Below are 18,609 nucleotides of genomic sequence, written 5' to 3'. Positions count from 1 at the left end.
GGTTTTATGCTGTTTGCACATAGCCATGGAAAAGGGTTAATGCATGGTAAGCGTGTTGTTTCAAACTTGCTTCAATTTATACATATGTATGGTATATGTGATAAATTAAAACTTCAGTGAAAACTTAGTTTTTTTTTTACAAATTCAACAATGCAAATGTTATTTAATGCACTAGTTGCATTATGGTCAACTAGAATACGTTGTATGTAAGTATCAATAGTAAATGTTTTTAGTTGAAAGTTCACTAGATCTACTTTTTGGGGGGGAATGGCAAAACTCTGAGCCTAGCTCTGGGTTGCATGTGCGTAAAAAAAAGTCCTAGATAAGACTCTGCAGTCGCCATAGGCTAATCGGAGACAACACTTTCCACCATGATTTTCTCTAAGAAGAGACTTCATTCAAAATACCATAAAAGCAGTAAGCGTCGTCTCTGATTAGCCTGTGTGGACTGCACAGGCTTAAGTGGCATGACACTTTACAAACATGAGTTAAGCCCAGGGTTTCCCAGCACACGGCTCAGTTGAATGATTGAATATTGAAAAGCCCTTCACAAATTTGTATAAGCTTTAAAAACATAAATTTCCTTATTTAAGTAAATTCCTCTGAAACTTAACACAGAATTCCACCTTACCCAATATGTTGTGTTCTTTGGTATGGTCCCATGTTATGACACCACTAACTTGCATGCAATCTCAAGCTAGACTTGATATAAGGTGTTTATGAGTGATGTATCATTACAATAGCTCAGTTTGTTCTATGGAAATTAAGCAGAATCCATGTTGCTATTCATAGTAACAGTGACCTTGACCCCAACCATAACGTATATGTTCCCAACGGAAGCTTTCATACAAGGTATCTACATGTATGGCATTTGATGACAATATGTAAGTTATCTGAAAGTTTGAACAGCTGTAAGCTGTCTATAAAGCTTATATGTATTATTATTTAGTGTAAAATGGTCTATAATTTGACTAGTTTCCAAACTGGGCAAATAAAGTCAGTATATGGAATGATTGTGTTAAGTTTGAATGAAATCTCTTGAGTCATTCCTTACAAACTAGCTCACTAAATATTTTCAATCAAGCTTGAATGAATACCGGTAGCTTTCCATTTCTGAGAAAAGTTGAGAAAAAATAAAATATTTAAAAAATTTGATTTAAAGTACAATAAAAATTTGTTCTAACGTGTTTACCGGTACAATTTTAGTAGTTCATTCATTACAAAGAACATTTTGTGAATGTATACACCTTAATTGAACTGAAATAAAAAAATATTAGATTTACTCGCATGTCAGAAAATTCAAAGGACATGAAGTTCATAAAAAACATGCCAATATTTGACAACATTGGACTAAAAAACAAAATGTATGGATTGTCTCGTACAAATTTCAGATCAAACGTGAATATACAACTGATAAAAAGACGAATATCTGATTACTGATTCTGGTATTTAATACGGTGTAAATATTTGTATATGTAGTTGCAGTGTTAATCAAATCTATCATACCCAAACATATAATTATGAGTGTTTTTAAGTACTAGCAGGGAATAAAAACTGTGTTGCGACAACGGTCTCAACAAATTAGGTTATTAATTAATGTCAGGATAAGTTGTTGCAGTTTTTTATCAATTGTTAAAAGAAACATAAATCTATTAAATATGTATTTCACAGATGTGGATCATATTGCCCAAAACACCTTTTTTCTTGGTTAAATTACAAGAAGAAATTAAGACTTATCAAACAAGCTTACAGTTCCACAGCATGTGCCAGCGTAAACTCCTCAGGCATCTCTTGCTGTTTGGACTCGGGCAGGTTTTGTAGCGCCATGTCCATCAGAATGTACGCTATGCCATCCACATCAGCTGCATGGGCAGATCCCAGTAAGGCGGTGCACACTTTGTAGGCACTCTCCCACATTGCTGCTCTCAAGTAGTAGCGTGCCATCTCTCTGTAGAGGCTAGGTATGACACGGTCCATGCTTCCGTCCTTCACCCTCCAGTCCACTGGAAGCCATAAATATTTAAACTGGAAACATACATTTGTATGATTTTGTTGCCTTTTTTTTCAGAAGTACACCCATACAAAATTATATACACATGTATATGTACACATGAATTACCTGCCAGTATTTCTGTCATATAAGTTAAACTTCTCACATTTTTGGGGCATGTTTATACGACCTTAAGCAAAATATAAGTATAATACACAATGAAGCACACATACTTATGATACAGGTTATCAAAAACAAGTTTACTTAAAACAGATGTACAAGGAGTATGACTGTAGAAATAATTTTATGTTATACATCTGTCAAGCCGGGCCGAGGTTCTAACATCGTTCTTACTGCGACCCAGAATGGGGCAGCATTGCCAAGGACGCTGTAGGTGAGAACCAATGAACACTGCGTTGAAATGTCGAGACAGCCAAAGGTGGTTACCGTATAGTGACTACAGTCTAACCTGTCAATAAAGACCACTCAAGGGATTTGGTCTTTGTGGTCTTTGTTCACAGGTGGTCTTTATTCCCAGGGTCGATTGAAACTTTGCAAAATATGCAAGTAGTTTTTCAACAGGTACCTTATCTATGTATGTGCTCTATTGTTTTAATGTTTTAATACTTATGCATGTATAATGAAATAAAGAATTGAAAACACAGTTTTGATTTTATATTTATTATTTCCATTCCCTTATTATTTATTTCATTAATCATATTCATGTATAAATATCTGTTGACATACATGTATATGTACATGTAATTCAGAATGTTCTGGATTTGAGTTTTTTCTACACCAAGATCACTAGCCACTCTTCTACAACTGTGTCCTTTACCTAACAAACGAATGACCTTAACACGTTCTTCCAACGTCAAGAACTTACGCTTGGAAGCAATGATGGTAAACCTGAACTGACAATTTACTTTTCTATAATCTATGCACGTCTTATCACGGAGAAATTTAAGAAGGGAATGACTATCAAAATGTTTGTATTTAGGCATGGTAATTGATATGAAACCGTTAATTTCCTTAATGAGTTGATGAAAGCCCCAAACTTGTCTTTGATATTTTCGGCAATTAGTACATTAATCGCGAGTCACTTAAATACAAAGGCAAATTTTTACACTTTTGACAAACCGTCAATTGCATAAAAGAAGCAGGGGACTACCAATTAGCAATGCGTGTTAAATAAACAACTGCTATCGAGTGCAATAAACTGTCACTTGCCAATATCCCCATAGCGACCGACGATTCCACTGGTAAGATGTGTATCACGTGACTACACAGCGTCATGGTGGGCATTTTGTTTTTTGAAAGTTGCGAAATCGTTGATTTTTATGATTGCAGTGGTCGTTGTAAGCTATCAAAATAGACTTTTGGGAATGTAAAAGGGCGGTCTTTGGTCTTTGTTCGCAGGTGCGCTTTATTTGCAGGTTCAATATATAGTGAAATCGTTCGGGAGGAAATCAGTGAGGTCGTTATGGACTGTTGGTCGCTATTAACAGGCGGTCGCTCGGGCAGGTTGGACTGTATTTTGAAAATTTTAAAATAAATGCATTGGTTCAGCATCCCTACAGTATCCTGGCTAAAACACTTTTAAAAGGCACAGTACAGTGTTACTAGAGTCACTGTTGAAATGGTTCATAGACACCCAAATATTCTGTGGCAACTCTTCATTGTTCCAAAATGTATATGGGGTTCATATTACTACCCTGGTGGGTTTTTGGTAGTAGTCATTATGCAAACGCCAAGCTTGAAGTAGAGAATTAGAATTCAATGCAAATACACATGTGTATGTATAATTCTCTGCCTATTGACACTCACATATTTTCATGAAGTTCTTGTCTGCCTCTTCAAACTGCTGCTCCCCTATCGTTTGATACTGAAGGAGGTTCTCCCAGACCTGGATGTAAGCCTCATTGTCCCATGACTGTCCTAGATTCTGTACAAAAGAACTCAACAATGTAGCATTCAATAAAACACCATTACTCATATATTAATCAATGTTATCAAAAGGAATATTTGAATGTTAATAATTCCCCAAAACATTACTTGGGTTCTACAAATATTTCTTGGGCTTCACACATTATTATTTAGATTCCACAAGTTTTACTTGGGTTTCACAAATATAACTTGGGCTACACAAATTACCACAACGTACTTACCAATAGGTTGCACAAGTATTAATTGGGTTCCACAATTTATACTTGGGGTTTCATCAATTACTTCACAAATACTACTTGGGTTACACAAATATGATTGAGATCCATATGACTTGGGTATAAGATTTCCTCTGGAGCATTATGAAATCATCCCCTGAATGCTAAGCAGCATTTCCTAAGGAATTTAGCCTTTATGCTACTTACCTCGTATACTTGAAGGGCCTGTTTTGTGTACTCCACAGCCTTCCCATAGTTGTTTCTTATCGTCTCCAATGTACCAAGGTTCATAAAGGTAAGGGCAACAATTTTGTGGTCTCTACCAACTGCTTGGATCTTCACTTTGAGGGATCTGCAGATAAAAAACAGACATGTGCATAAGTCTGAATGATTATCAGGGGAAATAACATTGAAGTAAAAGAACAGGGTTCTGCAGATGAAAAATAGGCACATGTATTAGCATGAATCATTATCAGCAAAAATAACTTTGAAGTAAAAGACCAGTTATCATCATTATCACTGTTGACATCATGATTATAAACATTTTTAAACCAAGTATCATGACCTACACCACCACATCACGACGATCACGATCATCATTTAAAATCAACCATACACATCTGAATAGTAAAAATCAGCAAAATCATTATGGGAACACAGAATACCAGTACAACCGCCAAAACCGCACTACAGCCACACAGAATACCAGTACAACCGCCAATACCGCACTACAGCCAGAATTTTATGTATTGCATTTGAAGATACATATCCAAGTTGGAGAAAAAGTAGGTCAATGCGGAGTTCGAATAAGCATTCCCCCCCCCCCTGATTTCGCGATTCTATAAAATCAGGCTAATAAAACACACCTCTGGTATTCGGCCTCAGCTTCATCCAGCCTGTTCATTTTGCGTAGACATAGGGCCTTGTTAGTGAGGATTTCTCCAATAATGGGGGGCACCTCATGGAAGTAGTAGTCTTCCAAGGCCTGTCAGGTAGTCTCATACAGATAACTCAGGGCTTCAACTACAATCTTTATAATATTTATATACTAAGACTCATATACTAGAATGCTTTTGGAAGAAAATACCCAAGACCATCTAGAATTACTGTATTTCAATTTCATAACTCAATGGCTGAAAAAAATAAAAAATAAAAATAAACAGACGGCAATATCCCTCATAATCATGTATCTACCAGTTTTTGACTACTAAAACATGCTATCTGGTAAATATATTTAATCCTCATCTCTATCATTTGTGCTGGGAAGTAAGCAGTCAGATGCTTGGTACCCCTCTTTTTTAACTAGCCACTGCATAGGCAGGCATCCAGCCATGTTCGAACAGGCCTTTGGCAACACTAAAACCTTTGACCTCTGGCTCCTTACCACTTGGTTACAGAGATGGTGTTATTACTGAGAAGACAAAACATTACAGCAATTTGAAAAAATTAATTTTTTAAGTAGAAGAATCTTTCTTCTATTATTTTGAACCTAAGAATCTGTTGGTGCATCTGGGTACTGACCTTAAAAATTACCCTCATTCTGGGAAAACGGGGCTTAAGACATGTGCATACAGTTTTGTCCCAAATTAGACTGTGCAGTCTGCACAGTCCAATCAAAGACAACATTTTCCACCTTAACTGAATTTTCCTTTTAATGAGACTTCTTTCAACAAAATACTCCCTATAAGCAGAAAGTGTCATCCTTGATAAGCTTGTACAGACAGCACCAGTTAATCTATGACAACACTTTACACATATGCATTAAGTCCATTTATCAAAGAACAATGCTCAAATAATCACAGATAATATCTCACCTGTATTGATTTCTGCAGGTATTCAAGGGCAGTGTTGTATTTCTCCAAGTTCATGTAACTTATGCCAATATTGGACCAGGAGCCAGCTATGCTTGACATGTTAGGTTTCCCAGTCTGCATGTGGTACTCTATGGACCTCTCCGTGTATTCGATCATCTTCAGAACAGGAAAAGGTAAATATGATTGAGTAACAAAGATAAACAGAGCCGCGTTCTGTAAAAACTAGGCTTTATGCAAGTGCATAAAGTGTAGTGTTAGATAAGTCCTCACATGCTTATCTGTACTGACAACTTTCTGCCTAAACAGGATTTTAGTTTAGAAGAGACATTCCTAAAATAAAAAATTCTATAAAACGGAAAGTGTTTCCCTGATATGCCTGTGCAGGCCATTCTATTCAGGCCATTTTCAGTGAATACTTAATATCCCAAACTCTTGTTTACCTTTTGATAATCCCCCAGTGTTGAGTAGCCTACTCCGATACCATGGCAATAGTTTCCCATCCGCTTAAGCAGGTATTTATTGGACACCTCCTCCTTCATAGTCCTAGACATATCATACTTGTTAGTTGCTTACAGCAAAAAAAGACATTTGCACAGACCATAAATTCCGTAACGATTTTAACTTTAGGTGTCATTACTCCTCGGTACACGATTGTGGGAACAATGGCGTGGCATGTGCATCTTGTCATGATTCCTTAGCACCTTTGTCATAATGTTAAGTGATCCTAATTTGTTGGTATTAATAAGCCAGAAAACTACAACATTAAAAACATAACCCTTTCCCACTCATCTACATGTTTTGACTCTTTTTTAAACCCTGCGAAAATCAATTTAAATAAAAGACTTTTCTTAATTCTTCAAGTTTTAAAGTTTTCATTACTTACCTTTAGATACTGATGCGAAGAAAATTCCTTATAGCATTAGCCATAATTTCAACGCTAGATGTGGTATGATTACATAGATTTGTGTAGATACAAAATGATTGTTTTTATTTATTTGAGACCACAATAAATTCCATGTTAATTTCCTGCGAATATATCTATTCATACGACACACGAACACCAAAATGGTACCATGTTAAAACCATAATAAAAACGAGCATTTTGTATCCACAAACATCTATTTTACCAGACCACATCTGGCGTTTAAATTTCGGCAATTGCCATAAGGAACAATGATTTTTAATTGTTTAGCTTTATTTTACGAAATATTGTACGAAATTTTCGATGATTGTGAGTAGTAATGTTACTTTAATGGGAAAGGTTTAAACAAACAAAAAGCACTGACTTTTCTGTGTCTGCAAGCAGTTCTTGATGTAGATTGATGCCTCGCTCTGCAGTGTGAGGGTTCTCACAGAGGGCACAGGCCAGCCTGTACTGCAGTGAGCTCAGAGTCTTCAACCAATCAGCATGAGCCTTTTCAGACTTCAAGCCTTCAGACTGCAATGGAAGAGAGCAGAAAAACATAGTGGTTCCTTATTAAGGCCACATTCTGGGAAAACTGTGCTTAAAGTGGCATCACAGATTATCCTGTGCACTGTGTGCATTCCGCAGAAGCTAATTAGCGACAACACTTCCCCTTTAATAAATTTTTTTGTCTAAAGAAAGTATTTTCTTAAAGAAAATCCAGTCTACAAAGAAATATTATCTCTGATTAGCCTGTGTGGACTGCAGAGGCATATCTGAGACAAGAATTTACACACATGTGCAGGCCTGTTTTCCAAAATCAAAGCTCAAATATTATGTGCGCATACAAAAAGACTCGTACATACAAACATGCACACCCACTCACAGGTTAAACTTAATATCCCCCTCCCTTGATCAAGTTTCAGGGGCATACAAATTAATACTAGTTTAACTGAGGAAGTAAAGAAATGGGAAAACTTGGCTTAATGCACATGCTGAAAGTGTCATCCCATATTAGCCTGTGCATTTTTGCACAGGCTAATCAGGGACAACACTTTCAACTTTTATTGTTTTTTCTCATTTTAAGGACAACTCTTTATAGCAACAAATTTAGTTTAGGCATAAAGTGTTGTCTGGAACGATGCTTTGGGGCACATGTTTGAAGCCCAGTTTAAGTGTTGTCTGGAACGATGCTTTGGGGCACATGTTTAAAGCCCAGTTTAAGTGTTGTCTGGAATGATGCTTTGGGCACATGTTTGAAGCCCAGTTTTCTCAGAAGGAGGCTCAAATAAATAGCCAGACATAAAGCTCCCTCACCACTATTCGTACACCCCTCTCTAACACGGCTGACTGCCCCTGTGGTAACCCAGCAGTATCCAGGAACGTGTTGACAGAACTCAAAAATGTCACAAGCTGAAATAGTGTAACAAGTCAATTTAAATGCAACCAGTCATATTTCGATAGTGTTAACAGTCATATTTCAATAGTACATTTGTAAAAAAATATATCACCTGTCAATATAGTTTTTGTTATCAATCATACACATGTGCATTACGCTTCTTGTTCTGGAATTATACAGCGATAGGTCAGTAGGTCTTGCTTTGAGTTTTTTTATGCAACCATGCTTTAGAAAGCTACGCTACAGACAATAAATATCCCACAAACCGACCACCTGCCCTTCCACATGTTTTTTTCCAATAATATGATGATTCTAAAAAGGGAGTCAAATACAAAAAGTTTACGTTTACAAAGTTTCATAGATATGATTACACAACCATTTAACTAGGATATTTGCCTGCTTGCAGGGTTATACTGGTACTGAGTTCCATTTTACCCCAAGTTATATAAGGAGGAAAGTAAGATTGTACAAGTCATTTTGATCAGTAAACAGTGATCAGCAAAGCAAACAAAATTAGAAAAAGAAATTTCTAGTCAAACTTTTAATGTGCCACAAACACTGATGCCCTCAAGGCACATGTTGGGAAACAGACAAATCAACTATATCTTCTGCAGAAGTCAAAAAGACAAAGAGCCATAGTTCTGCCAAAACTTCTGGCTGACTAAATTGGTCAGTTTACAATCAACTTCAACAGTTACAGTTTGAACACTGATACACCACTGGAAAAAAGACAAAGGAACATAGTTTTGCTAAGACTGCATCCAAAATTCCTTTCTTTACAATGTCTACATTTTTATGTAATTCAGCTTTTAAAGTTTGACAAAATCTATTAAGCAATCAAAGAGAAGTTTAATACACAAAATAAGTGGGTTTACATACCGGTATATTCTATAGTGAAAAAAAAACACAGACAAAGGGCCATGATTGAAAAAACTGTTGGCAGACGAAATTCCTTTTCAAAAATATATTTCTACTGTGAAAGTTTGAGAGAGATCCAACCAGTAGTTCGAGAGAAGTTCAAGGCACACAATGTTGGGTCTAAACATTCTATGGTGGAAAAACAGACATTAGGCCATAATTTATGCCAAAACTCATCACAGCCTTAATTCCGTTCTATGTAATCCTCTACAAAATTAAGGTAATCGAGCTATGAAAGATTGAGAGTGATCCACCCAGTAGTTAATGAGGAGATAAAAAACAAACAAACTTTTGAACGTTCAAACATTCTGACAGACGGATGAAAAGTGTATCGCTGAATGCCTCCCACACATTGCATTGTAAAAACATTCCACGTACCAACATTCCAGGTGGGGAACTGTTTTTCAGTTGGTCTCTTTCCTCTAGGTGTGTGTATATCTGCACAAGGCGTAAATCGAAAGTTGACAACAGTTGCTTAGCAATCACGTCTCCACTCAGCCCAGTTTCCCGCCATAGTGAGATAAGATGATATAAGTTCGTCCTAAAAACATTGGCCACTTTTTGTTTTACAAAATCATACACTTCAGTCTTGAAACAGATGTCTTAAATCCCAACACCACTTTATAATCTGTATTAAAGAGCAAATAACTTTGTTTAATAATGGTGATGAAAAGTGTCTTGAATATCACTTCATGGTGATGACATAATTAACCTTTCAATAAATTGCTTGAGAAATGTTAAAGGAGTTTGCTCCATAAACTGATAGTATTAAAGAACACAACATGCTGCATTATGAGTGGATAAAAAATATTCCAGACATGAAAATGGGAAAGAAATACAGTTGTATAGACAAAGCAGCAACTTCATATGATCTAATGGAAGTTCCTTTGCCGTCTTGTTTCCAAAGCACTTGTGTTCATAGTTCCATCATATCTAAGTTCCAAGATTGGTAGGCGTGGCATTCCAGTGCAAGAACAAGCCCCTTAAAAGGTTTTACTGAATATTTATGAATATGCCCGATATCGCAACTTTTGCTGAATGCGACATGCTTAGAAATGAAGGATGACAACTTTAACACGAGATCTCAGATAATAGACAACAATGACTATTTCATCTCCAGTAACAACTTACTTCTCCAGGTAGGAGAACACAAAGAAGTTAGCGATGCATTCTGCCAGCCTGTTCCTGTCGCCAAGGGTGACCAACAGGTCTGGCAGCTGATTGGCTATGGGGAAATATGGCAGTTGGTCAATGTGTGTTATTACACTCTGAAATTTGAAGCAATTAAAAAAATGACCACAATGATTTTCAACAATAGCAGTAACTATCCTTCCAAAAAAAATATTTTTTTATTAATGGAAGAGTTGTTAAATCCGTTTTTACATTAAATTCTGACAATTAAAAAATTTCAAGCAGCTTTAATAAGCGTGAAATTACTTTAAGCACCCATACCTTGTCAAGTTCTTTTAGTTCTGCGTTGAAATATGTCACCATCGTCTCAAGATAGTGATTTCTGAAATAGATGTCATTAATTTGCAAATCAAGTCATTATGATTAATATACCTGGTTTCTAAACAAGGGTTTCCATCTAAAGATTGCTTGTGCCACATGTGATTATACTAAATACATGTACATGTATATACCTGGGATGGATTTTCTGTTTTCGTGTAAGCTTTATATTTCCCAGTATGTAAACTATTAAACAAATAAATTATAATTACAGAGTTGTGATATATTTTTAATTTACTTGTACAGTTTTAATGAGATTTGTTTTCATTTCAAAGAGTACAAACAAACAAATATTTTACCAGAATTTAAGGGCTATCACAACATGAGAGTATGCCAGCATAGAGCGTAATAACTGAACAGTCTCACCTTTTGTCAATATCTTCAAGGTATCTCTTCTCCACAGCATCTCCAAGTTGCTTGAATCCAAATCTATAATTCAGTTACAGAACGTTGTTTAAACAAAACAAGATGGTCATGGTGGTGCAAAGAGCACACCTGAGTACTGGAAAAGACAAAATCATGTTTTGTTTATTCAATAATTGTGCTGCTTGTAACAATATTTCATATAAAGATGGGCAGTCAACCATATCTTGGGCAACTATATTCAAACTGTTATTAATGCAATTATTAAGTGATCTTGACCTAACTGGCCAATATTCAATACCAATCAAGGTATGTATATTAGCTACCAACACAAAAAGTTCAAGTGCAAACATACATCTTAAGATATGTCTATAGGCATAGTCTCTAAATATAAAGTTAAAATTTATAAACCATGTTTAATGGGTTCAGCTTGCAATGTCTCTAACTAATAAACATGATTTTCCACTTAGTAGAAACACTGGTTAAAAATACATGTTTATCCAAGCATTTTTTTAATAAATAAAAAAATTAATAAATACATGATAATTTCATTTTCAAAATATAATATTGTATTTGCCATAGATATGACCCTTAAAATTTTGTACCAGAACCCATGTAATAACAATACTCTGCAAAAATATCAATAGAAAGACTGGTACTTGATCATGCTGGACTGACGCACTATGAGAGGCTCCAGTGCAAAGTAGAGTGGCGACCACACTTGGTCTGGAATAGAGTAGAGCTCCTTCAGCATGGTCTCTGAGCAACCATGACCAGACAGCTGTATGGTGCACATCACCTGGTAATCAGGGGAGAGAACTTGTGTATCAGGGGAAAGAACTCAGTTGTAAGGTGCACAATACTTGTAAATCAGGGGAGAGAAATCAGCTGTATGGTGCACAATACCTGTAAATCAGGGGAGGGAACTCAGCTGTATGGTGCACAACACCTGTAAATAAGGGGAGATAACTCAGCCGTAAAGTGCACAATACCTGGAAATCAGGGGGAGAGAAGTCTGATGTATGGTGCACAACACCTGGAAATCAGGGGGAGAGAACTTCAATTTTAATATTAGAAGTGATGTTACACCTCTTAATCAGTTGAGAAAACTACAATTTTAACATAAGAAGTGGTGCAACATCTCTTAATCAGGTGGCGTCTTAAAATATTTGGGATTACATATGTTGAAGGTGTTTCAGTGAATTTAAGTTAAGTTTTGTTTACAAATAATACATGTTTTTTTATGTGCATAAGTTTAACTCCATCTAAGCGAAAATTCAATGCAAACTAAGACCAAATATTCCGGAATTCCCATCTTATTGCTTATCACCCTTATAACCAAGGCAATACAGTATACAGTGGTACCAGAACAACTAGCGCATAAAACTGATGTCTGGCTGTTGAATCTAAATTCTTGCAGAAAACAACTTGTTATAGAAAATGATTTTTTTCTTAAGTTGGATCAATTGAGTTTTTCATCAGAATAAACTGTACATAATTTACTGCTTTCATAAAAATAAAATTTGGTTCAAATAATTAAACAGCAAAATTGTGTAAAATGAATCAATACCTACACATTATACAAATAATAAAATCTTAATTTAAAAAAATCCTATAAAGAACTCAACATATATAAAGGTGTCAACCCTGCAACAAAGAAATCCCATTGAGGCAATCTCAAGAAGTTTCCTTATACACCAAATACTGGTTCTTCAGGTCTTTAGGTTACAATATATTAAATAATTTTGGTGTGCCATGCTATACTCTTTAACAAAATGAACATCATTTATTTGAAGACACGACTCTCTGTAGGGGCACTTGCCATGACTTTATTTTTGAACATTTCTTTGTGTATTGGAAAAAAAACATAGTTGCCTTCTAGAAATTCACTGTTTTGCTTGAGGGTTGGTGACTACATGAGACTTTGAAAGTTTGCTGAAAATCCTCATCAACTGGATAGCAGCCAGTAAAAATATGGATGTAAAACAGTGAATTTTGATTTGCGTATTTTTTTTTATTACATACTGCATGACCTTTCTTGTTTATTGTTCAAATAATTGCTGCTTGGAGTGCTCTTAAAGAAAAGGTATGGTTATGAGGGTCTCTCTGACCAAATGTTTGACTTCATATTTTTGTTGAAGTTATTGCTTTTACATTGAAGTTGTTAAAGAAATATTTTAGAATATTGTGACCTTTATGTGCCTTCAGATTAAAATATCTTTCAACTTAATTAACTACAATTCAATGTTAACCTTTTCCACTAGATTTCCTGTGTATTCTTGCACATTATAATCTTCCTCCAGTCTCACTATCACGTGCTGGAACAACTTTTCAATGCTGAAAATACAGAATAATTACTTGGCCTTCCTGAAAAATAAACTTTCAGTTTTATAAGACTAGATGAAAATATAATAACAAAGCAAATAAAATATAAATCTTTTTTAAGCTACAAAAAGTTTTCCTCAGGACAATTTAAGTGGGCACAGTAAAATCAGTAGTAGTAGTAAACTATTAATTAAATGTACGCAAGTACCACTATACACTTGAGCGCTATCAAGAACGATACTGAAGTGTAATGAAATTCTCAATGATAAAATATGCAGAGATAATTTTGAGCATTTAATATACATTTTTTCATATAATAAATTCATCAATATTACATTAAAAGTATATAAATATCAGCCTAAATAGAAGGAATATGTACTGTTTTAATACCTAGAATAATTTTGGCAGAAATAAGCTGAATTGCCCCTTTTAGTGAATTTCAAGACAGTCTCCCTTGTTTTATTCAATTTATTGTGTTTTAATTGTGGTAAAATAAGAAGCCTATTTGTATTTTTTACTAGAATAAAAAGCAATTATATCCCCATTAAATATAAACAATAAACATTAAAAGAACAAGCCACTATTTTACGGAATCTGACAATGTTAAGGAGGTTAAAATGTGTACATAAAGGAAAAGAAGCATATTAAATAAATGGAACAATTTTATTACATAATTTTTAAAGAGAATGTACAACAGGAGCACTGCACAGCGGGTGCTAACGCTCGGCTGTGGGTGCAGTTTTGAATAAATGAAAGCTTGTCAGAAGCTTTATATTAGAGGTCACAGTGACCTTGACCTTTGACCTAGTGACCCAAAAATGCATGAGGCATGTAGAACTAATCAAGGTGCAGCTACATATGAAGTTTCAAAGTTGTAGGTGGAAGCACTTTGATTTTACAGCCTATGTTAAAGTTTTAAATTAGAGGTAACAGTGACCTTGACCTTTACCTAGTGACCCAAAAATGGGTGTGGCGTGTAGAACTCATCAAGGTGCAGCTACATATGAAGTTTCAAAGTTGTAGGTGGAAGCACTTTGATTTTAGAGCCAATGTTAAGGTGATAGCACGACGCTGATGGCGGATTGCAAACGCCGGACAGCGGACGACGAGATGGCTATGACAATACCTCGGGTTTTGTCCGAAAACAGCCGAGCTAATAAAATTGGCGTCTAACATGCTTCAAAATAGGCTACCTTTCAGAATGAATAAGAGAGTCAATCTTCTTGTCCAGCAGCCGGAAGTATCCATAGGCAATCAGCTCCTAGAATAAAGGAGAGCTCAGATAGAAACAAAGGTATTATAGACAGCAGGCTTGTCCTGCCCTGTTGAGATACATGTATATCAAGGCATTGTTGAGTAAATATCATGTAACTGAAAGATTGAATAACCCTCCTTGAACAGGGACTGTATAAACGCTACCTGAATTTCATTATTATGCCCCCCTTCGAAGAAGAGGGAGTATATTGTTTTGCACATGACGGTCGGTCCGTCGGTCGGTCTGTCGGTCGGTCCGTCCACCAGATGGTTTCCGGATGATAACTCAAGAACGCTTAGGCCTAGGATCATGAAACTTCATAGTTACATTGATCATGACTGGCAGATGACCCCTAATGATTTTCAGGTCACTAGGTCAAAGGTCAAGGTCACAGTGACTCAAAACAGTAAAATGGTTTCCGGATGATAACTCAAGAATGCTTACGCCTAGGATCATGAAACTTCATAGGTACATTGATCATGACTAGCAGATGACCCCTATTGATTTTCAGGTCACTAGGTCAAAGGTCACAGTGACTCAAAACAGTAAAATGGTTTACAGATGATAACTCAAGAATGCTTACGCCTAGCATCATGAAACTTCATAGGTACATTGGTTATGACTGGCAGATGACCCTTATTGATTTTCCGGTCACTATGTCAAAGGTCAAGGTCACAGTGACTCGAAACAGTAAAATGGTTTCCCGATGATAACTCAAGAATGCTTACACCTAGGATCATGAAACTTCATAGGCCATTGATCATGACTGGCAGATGACCCCTATTGATTTTCAGGTCACTAGGTCAAAGGATAAGGTGACAGTGACAAAATTCACACAATGGCTGCCACTACAACTGACAGCCCATATGGGGGGCATGCATGTTTTACAAACAGCCCTTGTTTAAATTTTCAAATTACCAGTATTAACAATTTTGAACTAGGTGTGAAACAAACAAAAAAGGATTGTCAACATGATTTAATTTCAAAATACTCCGGATATTTCCTTATTTACATGTAACAAAGCCAATAAAAATGATAATATGGCCATATTTGACCAATGACTGTGACCTTTAAGCTCAGGACTCTTGACACTTTGTTTCTACAAGGTGCTTATTTTGTAAATCTGAACAAGCTGTATTTGACCTTTGACTCTAAAGTGTGACCTGGGGTGGTATTCCAGAAACATCTTAAGTCATTTCTTAAATATTTTCACTCAAGTTAAAAATTACAATGTTTTGTATTTCTTTACTCAATAAAGACATGCATGTTTTTTTGGTATTCCTCAAATGACATTGACATTATGATGTTATTTTGATGTAATTTTCGATGCCTAACTATTGCAGTATGAAATAAAAAACTTAAGAAAAAATCCCAATTTAAGGATAAAAATAAAATTTAACTTAAGATGCTTCTGGAACACCACCCCTGCTAGAGGCTCCGGGTATGTTCAGGACGTTACATTCTGGGCAAGGGTATGGACATGCAAACAGATGAATGGAATTATGTACAAACAGACAGATGGACAAGTGCTCTGGTAAATGCTGTCCACTTTGGGAGGGGAATACAAATGCATTCAACACACTGGAACATAGGATTTTCTTTTAAAACTAGTGACTATTTATCTAAATAAATAAAATATATTTTTTTAGACTAGTGTTTTCTTTCAATTGCTTAAAACAAAACATGCTCACTGACCGTCATGACAATTTTCAAGAATAGAGGAATTCTGGTCATCTCAGCGTTCACAATGCGATCTAGCTGGGGTGGGGACAGCTCCTTCCCACTGGCACCTAGCACACTCTACAAGTCAATATGGGTAACCATGGAAACATGCAGTGAAAATATATAATTATATGAGTTGTGCTCAAAGGGATTGGGGCTGCTTGCATGTGCGCAAAGTGTTGTCCCAGATAAGCCTGTGCAGTCTCTCGTCAAGGAGGTCACTTTCAGCTTTTCTGGTACTTTTTGTTTAAAGGAAGTCTCATCCTAGCGAAAATCTTGTTTAGGGGAAAGGGTCGTCCCTGATTTCCACAGGCTAATCTTGGACGATACTTTAAGCACATGCGTTAAACCCTGTTGTCCCGGAGTGAGTCTCATATCTATAACAGAGAAACTGCACATAATTTTTATTTTCAGTAGATTATTTCTTATTCTTCATTCTGAATGGGCATTGTAAAGTCTTTAAGAAGCATTAAGAAAACAGCACTACACCTAGAGGATACTGCCAAATATTGCACTAAGATTCTAAAGTCATATTAAAAATTAAATAATATGATCACAAGCACATGAAAATGGCCCCGTTTCCAAGGAGAGATAAATATTTGGGTTTAGCACACATCTTGCTACCAAATTGGGTGATATAGAAAACAACTGATATACATTTCAGAAAAATTTACTACAATTGCTCACAATGCTCATATCACGTTTGCTGTCAACACTAAGGGGTTCAACAGTAAGTCGTAGATAGTTTCTGGTTTCCAGCTCCTGCAAGTTTGTCACATCAGATGACAATGTGGAAACCACAACAAGGCAGCCAGTGGGAAAGTTGACTGGCAACCAGTACAGGACCTGCAAATTAAAACAAAAGATGGATTTAACAAGTAAACATATGTAACCTACAAAACAACAACAAAAAATAACACCAAACAATTATATTCTTTTCAAAACTGTAGAAAAATAGGTTCTCATAGTAAATGACATATTAAGTTGCAGCATTCAAACAATACACATGTATAGCATTTGAAGTGTTTAAACCATCATCAAAAATGGCTATGGAAATTTGTCATTACAATTCTGCCACTCTCTTAATAATTCTTATCCCTTAAAAGCACCTTATTGACATAAATCACTGTTTGTGTGAAAGATAAATGTATATATGATTTAAATATAAGCAAAAAAAGATTCAGACAAAGTTTATATTCAGTATAAATCTGAATCGACCGTTTATAATACATTCTCCCCATACCTTAGAAATCTGGCTGGTGTTTGTAACTTTGTCAACCCCATCCACTATCAGAACAGGCAGTTTCCCCAGGCCCACTAGTTGACTCATTGCTGCCAGCAGTCTCTGAACCAGAGACCGAGTGGTATCCTTCTCCACTTCCTGTTTGGTTGCTATGGTTTCGGATGGTTCCCCTGATGTTTGGTCCACTCCCAGCAAAGTATTGAGAATATGCTCAAATTCTCCGGCTATTCTTGACAGCAGGCTGTCAATATCTGAAAATGGAAAAAAGACTTTCAAGAATGTACATCATGGGTTAACAAATATATTATTAATAGTTGCAAATCTTTGTACTTTGGCACAATGTGATAGAATTTGAAACTATCAAAAGAGTATGATGTAAAAGTCTGATCATTTTGTGATATACAATGAAATGGAAATTATGGAAACTATTTAATAACAATAGTAAGCCAGAAGAAAAGCATTGACATTTAAAAGAAACCTACATGAGTTCCCCCAAGTCTTACAACAAAACTATAACGGTCTGTTGTAATATATCTTTAATCTGCCAATATCAAACCACATAAACATAAATAAGAAAAGGGCATTAAGTGTGCATGGGAGTTTGCATAAAACCTTTATTGCAGATATATAACCTTAACTGAAAATTTGACTGCCATCATCAACGGCAAGAGCTGTTTGTAAACATTATACTAGTAGTCTTAAAGCAATCTTAAAAATATTATGTTAGGATTGGGTAAAAATGGTGTGACACATTACTTGAAGAATAGAAGAAAACCATTTTCAAATAACAAATGACCATAACTCAACATGGAATGTGTCATTCCACATACACACATACCAGTGCTGTTGTCAGCAAATCCTGTGAAATGGTAGACAACAGCTAGATTTCTGTCCTGTTTGAGCTTGGATATCCAGTTGCACAGCAATGCTGACTTGCCAACACCAGTATCCCCGGTGACTACAACATGTTTTCTTGCTTCTGGAAATAACAATAAAAAGGGTTGT

The 18,609-nt window shown here is 35.9% G+C and overlaps 1 protein-coding gene across 2 annotated transcripts in view; it reads right to left on the bottom strand.

Annotated features, from left to right (window-relative positions):
• The window catches only part of LOC127875116 (TPR repeat-containing protein DDB_G0287407-like), a 42,513-nt gene that overhangs the window by 5,215 nt on the left and 18,689 nt on the right, over positions 1-18,609 (bottom strand). For both annotated transcript variants that reach the window (XR_008047291.1, XM_052419938.1), the window contains exons 7-25: positions 18,443-18,583; positions 17,605-17,855; positions 17,049-17,207; positions 16,335-16,439; positions 14,578-14,645; positions 13,312-13,396; positions 11,719-11,858; positions 11,063-11,125; positions 10,640-10,700; positions 10,319-10,455; positions 9,566-9,728; positions 8,188-8,283; positions 7,253-7,404; positions 6,407-6,509; positions 5,967-6,122; positions 5,019-5,137; positions 4,360-4,504; positions 3,818-3,935; positions 1,751-2,003 (exon numbers count right to left, since the gene is read on the bottom strand). Coding sequence is in view for 1 of the 2 variants with exons in the window: in XM_052419938.1 (XP_052275898.1) it covers positions 1,751-2,003; positions 3,818-3,935; positions 4,360-4,504; positions 5,019-5,137; positions 5,967-6,122; positions 6,407-6,509; positions 7,253-7,404; positions 8,188-8,283; positions 9,566-9,728; positions 10,319-10,455; positions 10,640-10,700; positions 11,063-11,125; positions 11,719-11,858; positions 13,312-13,396; positions 14,578-14,645; positions 16,335-16,439; positions 17,049-17,207; positions 17,605-17,855; positions 18,443-18,583 (2,515 nt within the window). In the remaining variant the exon portion in view is untranslated. The remainder of the gene's footprint in view (positions 1-1,750; positions 2,004-3,817; positions 3,936-4,359; positions 4,505-5,018; positions 5,138-5,966; positions 6,123-6,406; positions 6,510-7,252; positions 7,405-8,187; positions 8,284-9,565; positions 9,729-10,318; positions 10,456-10,639; positions 10,701-11,062; positions 11,126-11,718; positions 11,859-13,311; positions 13,397-14,577; positions 14,646-16,334; positions 16,440-17,048; positions 17,208-17,604; positions 17,856-18,442; positions 18,584-18,609) is intronic.

The sequence above is a fragment of the Dreissena polymorpha genome, chromosome 3 (genome assembly GCF_020536995.1).
Source record: "Dreissena polymorpha isolate Duluth1 chromosome 3, UMN_Dpol_1.0, whole genome shotgun sequence".
In the NCBI taxonomy this organism is placed as follows: domain Eukaryota; kingdom Metazoa; phylum Mollusca; class Bivalvia; order Myida; family Dreissenidae; genus Dreissena; species Dreissena polymorpha.
The sequence above is the reverse complement of the archived record's forward strand: the minus strand, read 5'-3'. Positions and strand labels throughout refer to the sequence as shown.